The sequence below is a fragment of the Pristiophorus japonicus genome, chromosome 8 (genome assembly GCF_044704955.1).
Source record: "Pristiophorus japonicus isolate sPriJap1 chromosome 8, sPriJap1.hap1, whole genome shotgun sequence".
Taxonomy (NCBI): domain Eukaryota; kingdom Metazoa; phylum Chordata; class Chondrichthyes; family Pristiophoridae; genus Pristiophorus; species Pristiophorus japonicus.
This window is the reverse complement of record NC_091984.1, coordinates 25,083,019-25,102,762: the sequence shown is the minus strand read 5'-3', so window position 1 is coordinate 25,102,762 and position 19,744 is coordinate 25,083,019. Positions and strand designations below refer to the sequence as shown.

Sequence of the window (19,744 nt, the reverse complement as noted above, 5' to 3'; positions counted from 1 at the left end):
ACCTTAACGGTAAGTATACTTACCTGCATGTGGAGATGGAAGGCATAGGAGTGCTCCTTGTGATTCCACATTAAACCTACGGGCCGCTGCAGACAGTGCTTGCCACACCCTCCTGATTCTAACCTTCCAACCCCCACCCAGATCTCATGGTATGTCTGGTGCTGGCGCCCCAGTCGCTGATCATCACTTTTTTTGTGATTGGCACACTGCCTCTTGGGGTGCGACTGATATCCCCAGAACATTGGTCGTGTCATGATGATGCAGGAGGACCAATTTCGCGTGGCCCTCTTGCTCATCAGTTTTGGCGCAGAAAATCGTACATGGTGCTAAGTTCACACCTGATGTCGGGCGGAACCAATTTCTAGGCACTGGTAATATAAAATATAGCACATTGTGACATCATGTTCAGTATTTTTTTGCTGTATTAGTCACTTCCACCAGACCACCCAACCCGTACAACTCTTTTCTCATTTAACAGCTGTTTCCCTGTTCAACATTATTTTTCATAGTGTTTTATTGAGTTTGCAATAATCGAAATATAAGTGGAACTGTACAAAATACTATTTAACAAAGTAGCCAGCAACAGACTACAGGTAATTCCATATTGCACAAAAATGAAACCTAACCTTATTCTATGTAAAACAGACTTTAGCTGATTATATATATTTTCTGTTTTCAGAGGTCAGCCATCCATCAAAACATTCAGAAAGAGGCTCCAAGCTTTGCAATATGTGTCAGATTAGTTTTTAGGAGTCCGTAATAAGTACCAAATGGCATGTTCTCAAACTTGTAAAATCTCAATTAAATTGTTTCTTCAAACTACATCTGGAGATTTCACTGTAAGCCAGAAAACTAGGCATCAAAAGTTCCTTTACCAGGTTTAACCACATTCCTTTACTAAAACCAACTGCTGCGAAGATGGTCCACATTCACATCATTTCATAAACCCCTACTTTTCTATGGAAATTCATCCTTACTTAATCATAGAATAATATAGCACAGAAGGAGGCCATTCGGCCCATCGAGTCTGCGCCAGCTCTTTCGAAGAGCAATTTAGTTCGTCCCACTTCCCCACTCTTTTCCCATATCCCTGCAATTTTTTCTCCTTCAAGTATTTATCCAATTGACTTTTGAAGGCTACTATTGAATCTGTACCCACCACCCTATCAGGCAGTGCGTTCCAAATCCTAAAATTGCGTAAAAGTTGTGTAAAAATGTTTTTCCTCATGTTGCTTCTGCTTCTTTTGCCATCACCTTGAATCTGTGCCCTCTGGTTATCGACCCTTGAACCACTGGAAACAGTTTCTCTTTATTTACTCTACCAAACTCCTTCATGATTTTAAACAGCTCTTTCAAATCTCCTCTTAGCCTTCTCTGTTCTAAGAACAATCAGAGCTTCTCCAGTCTAGCCATGTAACTGTAATCCCTCAGCTCCTCTGTACCCTCTCCAAAGCCTTCTGTCCTTCCTAAAGTGTGGTGCACGGAATTGGGCACAATATTCCAGCTGGGTTGAACTAGTATTTTATGTAGGTTTAACATAACTTCCTAGCTTCTGTACTCTGTGTATGCCTCTATTTATAAAGCTCAGGATCCATATGCTTTATTAACTGCTTTGTTCACCTGTCCTGCCACCTTCAAAGATTTGTGCACAAACATCCCCTGGTTTCTCCATTCTTGCACCCCATTTAAAATTGTGCCATTTAGCATGTATTATCTCTCCTCATATGCATCCCCTCACACCTTTCTGTGTTGAATTTCATCTGCCATGTGTCTGTCCATTCCACCAGCCTGTCTGACCTCTTCACTGTTTACTACACTTCGAAGTTTTGTGTCATCTGCAAATTTTGAAATTTAAAGTGGCAAACTGTGTGTAAACATTTCAAAACTGGCAAAGCTAAAGACACTAATGAAGCAGCTATAAATAAGTAATTCATGGAATATTTTCATGTGAGTTGTTTTGCTTGCTTAGTTATGCAAAAGCAATATTCATTCTGAAGTATCTTACCTAGACAAGCATATGAGGGAGAAGGGAATAGAGGGTTATGCTTATAGATTTAAATGAGGAAAAACAAGAGGAGGCACGAGTGGAGCATAAACGGCGGCATGGACTGGTTGGGCCGAATGGCCTGTTTCTATGCATATATCCTATGGGCTGGATTTTCGGGTGGTTTGCTCCCGGGTTTTCTCCTCATTTTGACCCTCCGTGGCAAAACCCAGTCGCAAAGCTCGGGCGGGATCCTCGGCTCCTTGTTTGCAGCGACGATGGGATGTACCACCGGGGAGAGCTGCGGCAGACGTGTAACGACACGTTTTACATTACCATCCGAGTTTTGGCACTCACCCGACCCGTATGCTGTGCCCAGAAAACCTGTCGGTCTCTCTTTTCTTCTCTGAGGCGGTCCCTTGTATCGAGGATGACTTGCTGCCACACCAAAATGGGATGAGTTCACAGGTGTTTCAATGAAGAACCTGATATTCCAGGTCCCGAACTACATATTGAAGGGTGGAAGATGCCTGCGTGTGGATTTTTTTTTAACGTGGTGGCCATTGCATACCAGCCACCACACGGACTTGACAGAGCTAGGTCTTGGTCCAGTGGCAAGGATTAACCAAGATGACTGGAAACCAGCTCTGCTGCATGGACCTAATGTGCACACATATTGCAGTGTGGGCTGGCCCGTGCTGCCCCTGGGCCCTCGCCTCTTCTGGGCCCCAAACTCACATCTCTCCTGGGCCCTGATCATGTCGCTCTGCAATCTCTCGCCGCTCCTCTAATCAACGACCTGGATTTTGGTGACGTCCAATCTAGTCGCCCTCCTCCAAGTCGATACCCTCCTGAACCGGCTTGCGCTGTACCTTGCAGTGGTATGCCACCACGCTGTTCATGGCCGCCGTTCCTTTTATGGCCCCAGCCTGCTGCTGATGTTCCCGTGCAGATCAGGGCTGCCACACTGTTCATGGTCAACGCTCGCCGCTCCTTTTATGGCCCCGTCCTGCTGCTGATGTTCCCACGCAGGTCGGGACCGCCACGCTGTTGATACCGACAGCCTATCGCCGTAGCCCTGCCAGCAGCAACAAGTTAGAAAACCTGTAAAAAAGGTAAGTTCAAGTTTTTATTTTTTTGTAGTGATCTGTTACCTAAGGGTCTTGGTAATGTTTGAATGTTTTTTTGAATTTTTTCCCCCTCCCAAGGCCTCTCTTGCAGCGCAAACGACCCCATTCTAAAGTTGGCGAGGATTGCGTTTTGCGCCACAAATAATTGTGCAATGCGCTCCTGGCGCAGATCCCAAAGGCCGAAAGTTCCGCCTAAAATCGGTAACACAGCGAATACAGTAATTTTCATGTATCGCTACCGTTTTTGCCCCAAAACCCGAAAATCCAGCCCAAAGTATGTAATGTGGCCAACATCACCTGGTTGTAATTCCTGTCCTTGTTTAGTGTGTTAAAGTCTTTTTCTCATTTACTGTTAATTCCTTGCCGTTGCAAAAAGCATGACTGGTATTACCTGATGGTAATTCTGTTCTTGTCTTTGTTCAGTGTATTAAGAATCTTCTTCTCATTTACTCTTAGTTGAACATCTGTAAACTCCTTGCAGTTGGAGATTAGTGTGACCTATCATGCAAAGTATAATATGAGTGTTTAAATATCACAAGAGGTAAACTTTGGTTGTAGTTCCAAGCCAAATGTTGTTTGCAGCTGAAAGCGTTTAATTTTTGACAGATGACTCATGACATGGGAATCATTTTAACACCCAAGATTAGGCGCCCCATATTTATGCCCCATAATCCCTGTCACCTCTAGCTTCCAATCAATTTTTCCATTGCAACCTTTCATGGCTTTTCTTCTATTTTCTTGATACCACTGTGGTCAGTACTCTTCTAAACTTTCATTTCTTATTTCTATGCATCAAATGTGCAAAATTGTATTAAGATAGATGCAAAGAAAAAGAAAAATAATAACTGAAAATGCTGGCCATCTGACATAAAAGTCAAAATGTTGGAAATACAAAAGGTCAGTTAGCATCTGTAAAGAGAAGAGGCGGGCTTTTGACTTTTCAGCTGTGTAACCCTTGATCAGATGAAAAGAAGACATTCCATGAAGTACAAGGAGAAATATAAGATCATACAACTATATCACAGACAGAGATGGATCATAAAGACAACAATGGTGCACAAGCTTAAGTAAAACATCAGCAGAAAAACAAATATACAACAGATCATGCAGAAACTAATATGTACAGACAGAAATGAGAGACAGAGTCAAAGAAGAACACATGTCACAGAAGAAAAATAGACATCAATGAAAAACGGACACAGAAAGCAATATCACATAAGTATATTGCTTAGAGAGAGATCATGGACACACAATTGCATACCAAATACAAACGATTCCATATGCAAATAGTTTGATTTCCTCTGAGCAATGCCATAGGAGACCTGTCAGTAAATATAGATAAATGTTGAGGCCTTCAAATTTCCAAGTATAAAAAGCATAAAAAGTAGAAAAAGAGGCATTACTTGCTAATTTCTTCTGATCTGGAGTTGGAAGTTTACAAGGACCTGCCAATCTGTAAACTTCATTCATTAACAATTAACCTCAGCCAAATATAACTGCACCTTAGCAGCAGAATAATAAATTGTGCGTGACACTGTGTAGTACTCATACCATTATAAAACAGTGTATAACCCAACTTCCATAAGTGATGTCATGGGGGATACGCTGAATTTTGTCACTAATTTTTACTGAATTGGCAAAACTGAACAACCCATTTATATACTCAAACATAGGTATATATATAAACCCTTTCCTGTGAACCAGGTAGCCAATCCCAACTGGAAAAATGACTACAATGCTAGCAGTAAATGGGTACTTCTCTCTTTTATAGTCGTCAGAAAAATCATTTAGATGTTTTCAAGATCCATACAGAACTTTAATAATATGCAACCTGAAATAGATGCTTCATCATTTATAGATCTTCAATTAAAACTTCCTAGTTTTTGCTTCAAATATGTTACCAGATTACCAGTTCAGTTAAAGTTTCACTTCCAGTGACCAAGTAGAAAAGTTTCATTGTATCGAAAGCAATGCAATAACGAGCCATTAGTCTCCCAGTTTCTATTAAATATAAAGAAAAAAGTGAAAATATTACATTGTCAATAATAGATTCTGTTGTGTTTTTTTAAATTAAAAGCACAAAGGTTTATTAGAATTTATGCAAAGATATTTTCACCTGTAGGCTTGAAATTGATATCTTCATCCATTCTTATCAAGCCAATAGAAGACAATGCGTGCAAATTCTTCAGGCATAATTCTATTTTAGTAATAAGAACTGTTATTTATTACACAGCATTGATCTGTTTGTAACATCTTACAAATGGACTCTTTACATTAGCTCAGCTTAGCACTACCCATGAAGCCATCTTTCAGATAGTGGTCCCAAAAATCCAAGGGCCATATCAGCGCACCCCGGCAGAGTTCTGTCCACTTGAAGTGCACATTTAGAATTTAGGCACATTCCATCCACCTGACCCAAAATTTTCCATCCATTAGTATCAACAGTTTAAAAATTGTAGTTGACATGCACCCAATTTTCTTGATATGTACTCCTAGTGGGCAAGCTCCACACCAAGAGCACATTCATAAAACAGCAAATTTGTAAAATAACTAACTTCAATCCAAAGTAAAACTTCTTCGCACCAATGCAACACTTGTACTGTAAATGCACTTTTGGTGTTGATTGGTATTAAATGGACAAAGATTATGACACGCACAGGGAAAGTTAGAAGTCTGACAATTAAACTGTATCAAAACCCATGGAAGGCATATGTTGTGTCTTGAATGAAGAATCTGACCAGATACTGTAAGCTCAAAATAATGTGTGACCGCAGACCTTTATTACAGGTCTCCAGAGTGCCTCTTCAGCCTGTGAGGCCTCCTTATGCACAGGTGCTCCCAAGGGATTGTGGGATCCCTTGGGACTCCAGGGGATGAGCCCTCTGGTGGTTAAACAAGGTATTTACAGGTTTACATATATAACAGCATAGATAAAGAAAAGCTGTGGAAGTAACTTATTGTAAATTCACACTAGAAGTTCATTATTGAGCATTGTAGTGATGCTAAACTTATAGCATGTAAATTGGGTGCAAAAGTCTAAACCAACGGAAGCGAAGCTGAACAAGGTGATCTCCTCCAGAGAGTCTCACTTAGCTTTGTTCCGGTGATATCAATTCAGGCTGCATTTACACCATGGGTCTGCGCCCAGACAAACTGAATCACCTGGGTGCAGCAAATAATGGTAAATTAGACGGGTTGGAGCACATATTTAGAAAAAGATCCCGTCCAATTTTCCATCCGTTAATTTATAAGTAAGAAAATTATGCAGGTACCTTTACAGGTGCATATTCCAATCCGCAAGATTTAAAAATATTATTTGAGCCTAGGCAATCCAGTGTACCCGAATGCAGACCCAGGAAAATCTCGGCAGAGTTGGTATGAATTGAAACTGGTTTGCACCGATGCTACAGTTGCTGTGTGAATGTATCTTCAATCACATTTTACCAGCATCTCTCAGTGCTAGTACTATCTCCAAAAACATACTTGGAAAGGAATATTTAACTTTTGTGTGTTTGATCTGGATTTTGCTGACAAGATGGAAGAGGTTACCAGTCTGAAAACTCTAATCATGGAATCACAGAATAGTTACAGCAGAGAAGGAGGCCATTCAGCCCGTGCTAGCTCTCTGCAAGAGCACTTCAGCTAGTCCCACTCCACTCCCCTGCCTTCACCCCACAGCCCTGCAATTCTTTATCTTTCGGGTACTTTTCCAATTCCCTTTTGGAAGCCACGATTGAGTCGGCCTCCAACACCTTTTCAGGCAGTGCATTCCAGATCCTAACCACTCGCTGCGTAAAAAAGTTTTTCCTCATGTCTCCTTTGGTTTGTTTGCCAATCACCTTAAATTTGTGTCCTCTGATTCTTGACCCTTTGCAATTTAATCTCATCCAGCCCTGGTGACTTATATACTTTAAATACAGCCAACCTTTCTACTTCCTCTTTATAAATTTTTGTCTCATCCAGTTTCTCAACTATGGCTTTGGCAGCATCTTGTTCCATAGTAAAAACAGATGCAAAGTACTCATTTAGTACCTCAACCGTGCTCTCTGCTTCCATGCGTAGGTATCCTTTTTATTCCTTCATCGGCCCCACCCCACCCCTCCTCTTACTGCCCATTTACTATTTATATGCCAACAGAAGACTTTTGGATTTTCTTTTATGTTAGGTGCCAAGGCGGAAGTCCAGGGAGCAGAGACGGCGGAGACCTATAAAAGGCCCACACTCGAGCACTCCGGGGAGTCGGAGAGGCGGGAGTCCAGGGATCAGAGTCGGCGGAAACCTATAAAAGGCTCACACTCGAGCACTCCGGGGAGTCGGAAGTCCAGGGAGCAGGGTCAGCGAAGACCTATAAAAGGCCCACACTCGAGCACTCCGGGGGAGTCGGAGAGGCGGGAGTCCAGGGAGCAGAGTCAGCGAAGACCTATAAAAGGCCCACACTCGAGCACTCCGGGGAGCAGAGTCAGCAAAGACCTATAAAAGGCCCACACTCGAGCACTCCGGGGAGTCGGAGAGGCCAGCTGGTGCAGCTGCAACAGGGTGAGAAGGCAAAAAAGAAGTAGAAAGAAATCAAAAAGTGACGTCACAGCAAAGGGGGTAAATGATTGGTAAGAAGCTTTTCTTTTTTCTTTTCTTTATCAGTAAGTAACCTTTAGCATTGTTGTTGCCAAATTAAGTTAATCTAGGGGTTAAGGCATGGCAGGACAGCTCGAACATGTGTTATGCTCCTCCTGTAATATGTGGGAAGTCAGGGACGCTTCCGGTGTCCCTGACGACTACGTGTGCGGGAAGTGTATCTGCCTCCAGCTCCTGACAGACTGCATTGCGGCACTGGAGCTGCAAGTGGATAAACTCTGGAGCATCCACATTGCTGAGAATTATGTAAATAGCATGTTTAGCGAGTTGGTCTTACCGCAGGTAAAGGGTACACAGCCTGATAGTGAATGGGTGACCAATAGGAAGAGCAGTGCAAGGAAGCTAGTGCAGAGACCCCCTGCGGTCATCCCCCTGCAAAACAGATACATCGCTTTGGGTACTGTTGAGGGGGATGACTCATCAGGGGAGAGCAGTAGTAGCCAAGTTCATGGCACCGTGGGTGGCTCTGCTGCACAGGAGGGCAGGTAAAAGAGTGGGAGAGCGATAGTGATAGGGGATTCAATTGTAAAAGGAATAGATAGGCGTTTCTGCGGCCGCAACCGAGACTCCAGGATGGTATGTTGCCTCCCTGGTGCAAGGGTCAAGGGTATCTTGGACGTGGTGCAGGACATTCTGAAAAGGGAGGGTGAACAGCCAGTTGTCGTGGTGCATATAGGTACCAATGATATAGATAAAAAACGGGATGAGATCCTACGAGACGAATTTAGGGAGCTAGGAGCTAAATTAAAAAGTAGGACCTCAAAAGTAGTAATTTCAGGATTGCTACCAGTGCCACGTGCTAGTCAGAGTAGGAATCGCAGGATAGCACAGATGAATACGTGGCTTGAGGAATGGTGCAGAAGGGATTCAAATTCCTGGGACACTGGAACCGGTTCTGAGGGAGGTGGGACCAGTACAAACCGGACGGTCTGCACCTGGGCAGTGTTTGCTAGTGCTGTTGGGGAGGAGTTAAACTAACATGGCAGGGGGATAGGAACCGATGCAGGGAGACACAGGGAAATAAAATGGAGAATAGTAAAAGTGGAGGGCAGAGAAACCCAAGACAAAAAACAAAAAGGGCCACATTACAGCAAAATTCTAAAGGGGCAAAGTGTGTTAAAAAGACAAGCCTGAAGGCTCTGTGCCTCAATGCGAGGAGTATTCGGAATAAGGTGGATGAATTAACTGCGCAGACAGCAGTTAATGGATATGATGTAATTGGCATCACGGAGACATGGCTCCAGGGTGACCAAAGCTGGGAACTCAACATCCAGGGGTATTCAACATTTAGGAAGGATAGGCAGAGAGGAAATGGAGGCGAGGTGGTATTGCTGGTAAAAGAGAAAATTAGTGCAATAGTAAGGAGGGTCATTAGCCTGGATGATGTGGAATCGGTATGGGCAGAGCTGTGGAATACCAAAGGGCAGAAAACGCTAGTGGGAGTTGTGTACAGACCACCAAACAATAGTAGTGAGGTTGGGGACAGCATCAAACAAGAAATAAGGGATGTGTGCAATAAAAGTACAGCAGTTATCATGGGCGACTTTAATCTACATATTGATTGGGCTAAGCAAACTGATAGCAATGCAGTGGAGGAGGATTTCCTGGAGTGTATTAGGGATGGTTTTCTGGACCAATTTGTCGAGGAACCAACTAGCGAGCTGGCCATCCTGGACTGGGTGATGTGTAATGAGAGAGGACTAATTAGCAATCTTGTTTTGCGAGACCCCTTGGGGAAGAGTGACCATAATATGGTAGAATCCTTTATTAAGATGGAGAGTGACACAGTTAATTCGGAAATTAGGGTCCTGAACTTAAGTAAAGGTAACTTCGACGGTATGAGCCGTAAATTGGCTAGAATAGACTGGCAAAGGGTACTTAAAGGGTTGACGGTGGATAAGCAATGGCAAACATTTAAAGATCAAATGGATGAACTTCAGCAATTGCATATCCCTGTCTGGAGTAAAAATAAAACGGGGAAGGTGGCTCAACCGTGGCTAACAAGGGAAATTAAGGATAGTGTTAAAACCAAGGCAGAGGCATATAAATTGGCTGGAAAAAGCAACAAACCTGAGGACTGGGAGAAATTTAGAATTCAACAGAGGAGGACTAAGGGTTTAATTAAGAGGGGGAAAATAGATATGAGAGGAAGCTTGCAGGAAACATAAAAACTGATTGCAAAAGCTTCTATAAATATGTGAAGAGAAAAAGATTAGTGAAGACAAACATAGGTCCCTTGCAGTCGGATTCAGGTGAATTTATAATGGGGAACAAAGAAATGGCAGACCAATTGAACAAATACTTCGGTTCTGTCCTCACGAAGGAAGACACAAATAACCTTCCGAATGTACTAGGGGACAGTGGGTCTAGTGAGAAGGAGGAACAGAAGGATATCCTAATTAGGCGGGAAATTGTGTTCGGAAAATTGATGGGATTGAAGGCCGATAAATCCCAAGGCCTGATAGTCTGCATCCCATCGTATTAAGGAAGTGGCCCTAGAAATAGTGGATGCACTGGTGATCATTTTCCAACAGTCTATCGACTCTGGATCAGTTCCTATGGGCTGGAGGGTAGCTAATGTAACACCACTTTTTAAAAAAGGAGGGAGAGAGAAAACAGGTAACTATAGACCGGTTAGCCTGACATCAGTAGTGGGGAAAATGTTGGAATCAATCATTAAGAGTGAAATAGCAGCGCATTTGGAAAGCAGTGACAGGATCGTTCCAAGTCAGCATGAATTTATGAAAGTGAAATCATGCTTGACGAATCTTCTGGAATTTTTTGAGTATGTAACTAGCAGAGTGGACAAGGGAGAACCAGTGGATGTGTTGTATTTGGACTTTCAATAGGTTTTTGACAAGGTCCCGCACAAGAGATCGGTGTGCAAAATCAAAGCGCATGGTATTGGGGGTAATGTACTGATGTGGATAGAGAACTGGTTGGCAGACAGGAAGCAAAGAGTCGGGATAAACGGGTCCTTTTCAGAATGGCAGCCAGTGGCAGGGCTCAGTGCTGGGACCCCAGCTCTTTACAGTATACATTAACGATTTAGATGAAGGAATTGAGTGTAATATCTCCAAGTTTGCAGATGACACTAAACTGGGTGGCAGTGTGAGCTGTGAGGAGGATGCTAAGAGGCTGCAGGATGACTTGGACAGGTTAGGTGAGTGGGCAAATGCATGGCAGGTGCAGTATAATGTGGATAAATGTGAGGTTATCCATTTTGGGGGCAAAAACACGAAGACAGAATATTATCTGAATGGCGGCAGATTAGGAAAAGGGGAGGTGCAACGAGACCTGGGTGTCATGGTTCATCAGTCATTGAAAGTTGGCATACAGGCACAGCAGGCGGTGAAGAAGGCAAATGGTATTATGGCCTTCATAGCTAGGGAATTTGAGTATAGGCGCAGGGAGGTCTTACTGCAGTTGTACAGGGCCTTAGTGAGGCCTCCCCTGGAATATTGTGTTCAGTTTTGGTCTCCTAATCTGAGGAAGGACGTTCTTGTTATTGAGGGAGGGCAGCGAAGGTTCACCAGACTGATTCCAGGGATGGCTGGACTGACATATGAGGAGAGACTGCATCTACTGGGCCTTTATTCACTGGAGTTTAGAAGGATGAGAGGAGATCTCATAGAAACGTATAAGATTCTGACGGGACTGGACAGGTTAGATGCGGGAAGAACGTTCCTGATGTTGCGGAAGTCCAGAACCAGGGGACATAGTCTTAGGATAAGGGGTAGGCCATTTAGGACTGAGATGAGGAGAAACTTCTTCACTCAGAGAGTTGTTAACCTGTGGAATTCCCTGCCGCAGAGAGTTGTTGATGCCAGTTCATTGGATATATTCAAGAGGGGGTTAGATATGGCCCTTACGGCTAAGGGAATCAAGAGGCATGGAGAGAAAGCAGGAAAGGGGTACTGAGGTGAATGATCAGCCATGATCTTATTGAATGGTGGTGCAGGCTCGAATGACCAAATGGCCTACTCCTGCACCTATTTTCCATGTTTATATTCTCATACTCTCTCTTTGCACCTCTTATTTCTTTTTCACTTCCTCTCTGAATATTCTATCTCCAGCCTGGTTCTCACTTGTATTCTCATCATCATCATAGGCAGTCCCTCAAAATCGAGGAAGACTTGCTTCCACTCAAAGTGAGTTCTCAGGTGACAGGACAGTCCAATACGGGAATAAGTCACTGTCACAGGTGGCACAGACTGTTGTTGAAGGAAAGGGTGGTTGAGGAGTCTGGTTTGCCGCACGCTCCTTCCGCTGTCTGCGCTTGTTTTCTGCAAGCTCTTGGCGACAAGAATTAAGGTGCTCAACGGCCTCCCGAATGCTCTTCCTGTACTTAGGGCAGTCTTTGACCAAGGATTCCCAGGTGTCGTGGGGATGTTGCACTTTATCAAGGAGGCTTTGAGGGTGTCCTTGAAACCTTTCGCTTTCCACCTGGGGCTCGCTTGCCGTGTAGGAGTTCCCAGTAGAGTGCTTGCTTTGGGAGTCTTGTGTCGGGCATGCGGACAATGTGGCCTACCCAACGGAGCTGGTCGAGTGTAGTCAGTGCTTTGATGCTGGGTATGTTGGCCTGATTGAGAATACTGATGTTGGTCCGTCTACCCTCCCAGGGGATTTGCAAGATCTTGCGGAGACATCGCTGGTGGTATTTCTCCAGCGATTTGAGATGTCTATTCTATATGGTCTACGTCTCTGAGCCATACAGGAGGGCGGGTATCACTACAGCCCTGTAGACCATAAGCTTGGTGCCAGATTTGAGGGCCTGATCTTCAAACACTCTCTTCCTCAGGCGACTGAAGGCTGCACTGGTACACGGGAGGCGATGTTGGAGCTCGTCGTTGATGTCTGCCCTTGCTGATAGTAGGGTCCCGAGGTATGGAAAGTGGGCCACGTTGTCCAAGGCAATGCCGTGAACTATGATGACCGGGGCAGAGGGGAAGGGTAGTGCTATGTAGCAGGGTCAGGTTGGTGGAGGACCTTTGTCTTACGGATGTTTAGTGTAAGGCCCATGCTTTCGTACGCCTCGGTGATGATGTTGACAATGACTTAGATTTCAGCCTCTGAATGTGCGCAGACGCAACCGTTGTCCGCGTACTGTAGTTCGACGCCAGAGAATGGGATGGTGTTGGATCTAGCCTGGAGGCGACAAAGGTTGAACAGCTTCCCACTGGTTCTATAGTTTAGTTCCACTCCAGTGGGGAGCTTGTTGAGCATGAGATGGAGCATTGCAGCGAGGAAGATCGAGAAGAGGGTTGGCGCGATGATACAGCCATGCTTGATCCTGGTCCGGACGTGGATTGGTTCTGTGGTGGATCCATTGGTCAGGATCACGGCTTGCATGTCGTCGTGGAACAGGCGGAGGATGGTGACAAACTTTTTGGGGCAGCCGAAACGGAGCAGGACGCTCCATAGTCCCTTGCGGTTAACAGTGTCAAAGGCCTTTGTGAGGTCAAAGAAGGCCATGTACAAGGGTTGGTGCTGTTCCCTGCATTTCTCTTGCAGTTGTCGCGCCGTAAAGATCATGTCCGTTGCACCCTGTAGCGGACGAAATCCGCAATGTGACTCCAGGAGGAGCTCCTCAGCCACAGGGAGAAGACGGTTGAGGAGGATTCTAGCGATGACTTACCCAGTGGCTGACAACAGGGAGATTCCTCTGTGGTTGCTGCAGTCAGACTTGTCCCCTTTTTTAAAGATGGTCACGACTATGGCATCTCTGAGATCTCCAGGCAGGCACTCCTCCTTCCAGATGAGAGAGATGAGGTCATGCATTCGAGCCAATAGTGTCTTTAGTACCTCAGCGGGGATTCCATCTGCTCCAGATGCCTTGTTCTTGAGCTGATGGATGATCTTTTCTACCTCGTGCAGGGCTGGGCTTTTGCTGAGATGGTGGCGGGTAGCATGCTGCGGGATGGAGTCAAGGACACTCGTGTCAAAGGCAGAGTCTCGATTAAGGAGATCTTCAAAGTGCTCCTTCCAGTGGGCCCTGACTGTTTCGGTGTCCTTGATAAGTGTCTCCCCATTCTTGGCCAGCAGTGGGGTGGGGCCTTGGGTGCTTGGGCTGTAGGTGAACTTGACTGCGGTGAAGAATCCTCAAACATCATGGCTGTCGGCCAGCTGCTGAATCTCCTGTGCTTTCTCCACCCATATCTATTCTTCAGGTCGCAGGTTTTTTGTTGGACCTCGGTCTTCAACTGCCTGTAGAGCTGCTTTGCTACTCCCGACTTGGGTTGTTGCTTTAAGTTCAGAAATGCCCTGCGTTTGCGGTTTATTAGCCCCTGGATCTCCTGGTCATTCTCACCACACCAGTCCTGGTGTTTCCTGGTTCAGTGACAGAGCGTCTCTTTGCAGGCACTGGTTATGGTGGCTTGGCCTGGAGGGCAGACCAAGCATTGTGGGCATTCTGCATCTCGGGGTCCTCAAGAGTCGCCAAGTTGGCAGTGAGGCGCTGATTGCATAGGGCTCTCTTAGTTCAGTATTTGAGTCCCCCGGCATTGATTTTTCTGCGGTGTTGCTTCTGTTGCTGTCGTCGCTTTGGGGCTATATTAATGTTGATGACGGAACGGATTAGGCGGTGGTCCGTCAGCAGCCATTGGCTCCTATCATAGCGCGGGTGATGCGCACGTCCTTGCGATCCCTTGCTCAAACGATGATGTAGTTGCGCAGGTGCCAATGCTTGGAGCAAGGGTGTTGCCACAATGCCTAGTACTTGGCCCTCTGGTGGAACAAGGTGTTGGTGATGACAAGATCGTGTTCTAAGCATTTTGTCAGGAGCAGGATACCGCTGGAGTTAATTTTCCATAACCCCTCTATACCAATTATGCCTCCCCAGAGGTCAGTGTCCTTACCGACTCTGGCGTTGAAGTCACCGAGGAAGATCAGTTTGTTGTCCGTAGGGACGCGGGACAGGGATTATTCAAAGCTGGAGTAGAATACCTCTTTGGCCTCAGCTGTTGCGTCGAGTGTTGGGGCGTACGCACTGATAACTGTGGCGCACTGGTTCCGGGATAGAGTGAGTCGGAGAATCAAGAGACGTTCACTAATCTCGCTGGGGGAGTCTCTGAGGCGGCCGACCAGCTCGTTCTTGATGGAGAAACCAACTCCATGGAGGCGGCATTCTTTCTCTGACTTTCTTTCTAGAAGAAGGTGTAACCTACACCTTGTTCTTTGAGCTGCCCTTCCCCTGCCCGCTGGGTCTCGCTTAGGATGGCGATGTCGACATCAAAGCATCTAAGTTTCCGGGCAACGATGGCGGTGCGGCGTTCGGGTCTGTCGCTGTTGAAGTTGTCCATGAGGGCCCCGGCATTCCAGGACCCGAACTTCATTTGAAGGGTGGAAAATGCCTGTGCGTGAGTTCTTTTAACATGGGGTGGTCGTTGCACACTGGCTACCACCCGGGCTTAGCAGAGCAAGGTCTTGGTTCAGTGGCAAGGTGGTCCAAAATGACTGGAGACCAGACACCACTGTATGAGCCTAGTTGCCTACAGCAGAATGCAAGCCGTAAGCTCGGTGCTGAGCAACGCCCTTCGGTGAGGTAGTGAGAGAACCGAGGCCTGGTTGAGGACAGGCATTGGCGTGGTCAGAGGTCCACTTCATGGAAGGAGTGCCCACAGCCATTGTGCTCAGCAGAGACTCCGCCGTTGAGTGGGGCCAGCTGCCGACGGGGGGGTGGGGGGGGAGGCGGGGGAGAGGCTAGGACATTGCCGGTGAGAGGAAGGCCCGAACATCACCGGATGAATGAAGGCCCGAACGTCGCCGGAGGAATGAAGGCCCAAACGTTGCCAGAGAAATGAAGGCCAGAACGTCGCCGGTGGGAGGAAGGCCCGAGCCTTGCCGGTGGGAGGAAGGCCCGAGCGTTGCTGGTGGGAAGAAGGCCCGAGCGTCGCCGGTGAGTGAAGGTCCAAAAGGGGGGAAAGCTTGTGCGTGAGGGCGAGAAGTGAAGGTGTAATGTCTGTAGCCCCACACTGTGGACGCCTGTGTTACTCCAGCTAGTGCTGTTTAATAAAGAGCAGGTCACATGACCAGCAGGTCAGAAGATTCCGAAACCTGCAGCCATCTTACAGATTGTGTGTTCTCAGAAGATATGACATTTGGCGATGAGGATGGGATGAAATCGGATAATACAAAGCTGAAATTTTTGTTGGTGAAGGATTCAGCCAGTCGACAGAGAGACTTTGAGAGCTTCTCTGTTTTTGGAAACAGCTACAAATCCGAGGTAAATTATGAGCACACTTGGTTAAACTGCCAGAGTCAAAATGGCTGCCCCTATGGGAGTTGTAGGGCATTTGGGGGCATTTCAACGCGACCGTGAAAGTTTCAGCGCGTATGTGGATCGGCTAGAAATGTTTTTCACTGCAAATAACATCATCGAAATTCCCGGTAATGAAGACAATAACCTGGCGGTGTTGAAACGAAAAAGAGCTATCTTAACTGAGGCTGGGCCCCAAGTTGTATGAAACGCTGATAAATTTGCTTGTGTCTGACAAGCCAAAGGATACAACGCTGAAACAGAGTCTAACTAAGTTAGAACAACATTACAGCCCCGTTCCATTAGAAATTGCTGAATGTTATCGTTTCGGAATACGAAATCAGAAGGCTGAAGAAAATATCAGTGAGTACATTGTAGCATTAAAAAAGCTATCTATTCACTGTCATTTCAGAGACTTTCAGAACCGAGCATTGCGAGACCGCTTTGTTTGTGGGATAAAAAATGATGCGATCAGAAGAAAGTTATTGTTGACGCCTAACTTGACTTTTGATTTAGCTTGTCAGACAGCTAGGTCGATGAGCATGGCCGACCAATATTCCCAAGAATTTCATACTAATTTCAGTCATCAGACAACCGAGGTGAATCGCCTGCAGGTTCAAAGTAAAAGGCGGTAGGGCCCCAAAGTCTCAGAAACTAGAAATGGGAACAGAGCATTGACGAACTGCTATCGGTGCCTGGGATAACACATTGCTCAAAGTTGTCCATATGTGAAGGCAGAGTGTTTCTTCTGCAGGAAAACTGAGCATCTTGCGAAGGCATGCCGACTGAAGGGTAAACCAGCTTTCAAGGCTATGAGTAGAAATCCCCAGAGACTACATAGCATGGAAGAAGAACAACAGGACGAAGAGATGTTGGAGTTAAACATCATCAGGAGCACGAGGTTAACAGATGGCGATTTGAAAAGTATCATAATCCACATAGATGTTGCAGGATTCAAGATCCCCATGGAAATCGACACCGGTGCATCCATGAGTGTAGTACGGAAGTCGCGAGACCTCGACAAATTGCGGGATTTCCCATTGGAGAAAGCCAAGATAGAGCTGCGAGGTTACTAAAAGTATAAGGGGTAAGCCATTTAGGACTGAGATGAGGAGAAACTTCTTCATTCAGAGAGTTGTTAACCTGTGGAATTCCTTATCGCAGAGAGTTGTTGATGCCAGTTCATTGGATATATTCAAGAGGGAGTTAGATATGGCCCTTATGGCTAAAGGAATCAAGGGGTATGGCGAGAAAGCGGTACTGAGGTGAATGATCAATCATGATCTTATTGAATGGTGGTGCAGGCTCGAAGGGCCTAAAGCTCCACCTATTTTCTATGTTTCTATGTTACTCGGAGAGAACATTCCGGTGGTAGATCGTATCACCGTACCGGTGAATACAAGGATCAAGTTCAGAGCTTCCCTCTAATTGTAGTCGCAGGAGACAAATCTGCCTTACGAGGAAGAAATTGGTTGGGATCACTGAAGCTGGATTGGAGTGAGATTTTTCGTGCTGAAACGAGATATGCCGTCAAAGGATGATGTCATCAAGAATTATCCGAAGGTGTTCTGAGAAACGGGCAGTCCGATCCAAGGTTTCAAGGCGAGTGTCAGGGTATAGAAGGACGCTAGGTCAGTTTACTACAAGCCATGTTCTGTACCATATGCACTAGAGGAGAAAGTTAAGCAAGAACTCAAAAGACTAGAGACTGAAAACATTATTTCTAACACAGATCGATGTAATTGGGCTGCACCCATTGTTGTTGTACCCAAGTCCAATGGTAAGGTAAGATTGTGTGGTGATTATAAAGTAACCGTAAACCAGGTTCTAGAAGGTAATGTCCCCAATACATTGCCAAATATAGAAGATTTATTCACAACATTGACAGGGAGTCAGATTTTCTTAAAGTTGCATCTGACGAATGCCTACTTCCAGCTTGAACTAGATGAGGAGCCCAAGTCATGCTTGACTTTTAATACTTATCTAGGCCTATATCACTTTAATTCCCAAGAATTTCATACTAATTTCAGTCATCTAGGCTATATCGCCCCTGCCATATTCCAAGGGGTAATGAACCAGCACCAAATAGGTAAATTCATAATAACATATTGAATGAAGTCCTCAAATGACTAGAGAAGCACAGAGTACAAGTGGCTGCTCGCAAGTGTGAGTTATTTCAAAACTCAGTGGAGTACTGAGGGTACAGAGTAGACAAAGATGGTTTACATCCAACATAGGAAAAACTGAATGCAATCAGAAATGCACTCACTCCCAAGAATGCACTGAACTTCGATCATTTTTGGGTCTTTTGAACTATTATGGGAAGTTCCTACCAAATTTGGCTACAGTATTACATCCACTGAATGACCTATTGAAAAAACAGGTCCATTGGAAGTAGTCAAAAGAATGCGATACAGCATTCAAGGAGTGTAAAAGCAACTTGGTAGAGAGCACCATGTTAGTTCACTATGACGTATTTAACAGGAGATCAAGCTACCATGTGATGCTTCTCCGTATGGAGTTGGGGCAGTAATTTCTCATGTACTACATAGTGGGGAGGAGAGACCAACTGCTTTTGCTTCACGCACTCTCAATGCCAGTGAGCGTCATTATGCGCAAATCGAATGGGAAGATTTGGCATTAATTTTTGGGGTCAAGAAGTTTCACAAATACTTGTATGGTCGTAAGTTTACTCTCGTTACCGACCATAAACCCCTAACAACAATCCTCCATCCAAAGTCCCCATTTCCAACATTAGCTGCAGCCCAAATGCAGAGATGGGCTTTGATTTTGTCAGCAGAAACATATGATATTGAATATAGATGAGCAGCTGATTACAATAATGCGGATGGTATATCTAGATTGCCTTCCCCATCACAAGTTACACCCGATCGGGAAGAGGTGTTCTATTTTTCATACATCGATGAACTGCCAGTCATAGCTGAAGGGATTGGGAGGGCAACCAAACGTGACCCAGTTATGTCAAAGGTGTATGATTATATTGCAAATGGATGGCCAAACCAGGTAACAGACAAAGATATTCATCCATTCTTCATTCGTAGGAATGAATTATCAGTCGATAAAGATTGTATCATGTGGGGTACAAGAGTGGTTATATCAAATAAATTCAGGTCCAAATTATTAGGAGACCTCCATGACCAGCACCTGGGAATGTGCTTGACCAAGAGTTTTGCATGCAGTTACTTATGGTGGCCAGGTCTTGATAAAGATATAGAGTACATCGTCAGTCAGTGTATGACATGTCAATCGGTAAGCAAGCAACCGCCATCAGTACCATTACAGCCATGAAAATGGCCTCCCAGGGTGTGGCAAAGGCTACATATTGATTTTGCTGAGCTAGAAGGACAATTGTTCATTGTGATTGATAACCATTCGAAGTGGGTCGAGGTGTTTCCAATGTGGAAAATATCAACAAGTAAAACATAAGACATTTTGCGAAGATTATTTTCTTCATTTGGCCTCCCAGAAGAAATTGTTTCGGATAATGGACCACAATTTCATTCAGAAGAATTTGCACAGTTCACAAGCAAAAATGGTGTGAAACATACCAAGGTTTCACTGTATCACCCTGCTTCGAATGGTGCAGCAGAGCTCACTGTACAAATTGTAAAACGTGCCCTCATCAAACAAATGTTGGATCCAAATCCAAAGAAACAACAATTGTCATTGGACCACAAATTGGCTAATTTTCTAATAACGTATTGTAATACTCCTCACACA

General features: G+C 45.1%; 1 protein-coding gene across 9 annotated transcripts in view; it reads right to left on the bottom strand.

The window, feature by feature from the left end:
• The window catches only part of hfm1 (helicase for meiosis 1), a 202,633-nt gene that overhangs the window by 81,261 nt on the left and 101,628 nt on the right, over window positions 1-19,744 (bottom strand). For all 9 annotated transcript variants that reach the window (XR_011594031.1, XR_011594029.1, XR_011594030.1 and 6 more), the window contains 3 exons: window positions 5,231-5,311; window positions 5,024-5,115; window positions 3,506-3,612 (listed from right to left, as the gene is read on the bottom strand). Coding sequence is in view for 5 of the 9 variants with exons in the window: in XM_070886575.1 (XP_070742676.1) it covers window positions 3,506-3,612; window positions 5,024-5,115; window positions 5,231-5,311 (280 nt within the window). In the remaining 4 variants the exon portion in view is untranslated. The remainder of the gene's footprint in view (window positions 1-3,505; window positions 3,613-5,023; window positions 5,116-5,230; window positions 5,312-19,744) is intronic.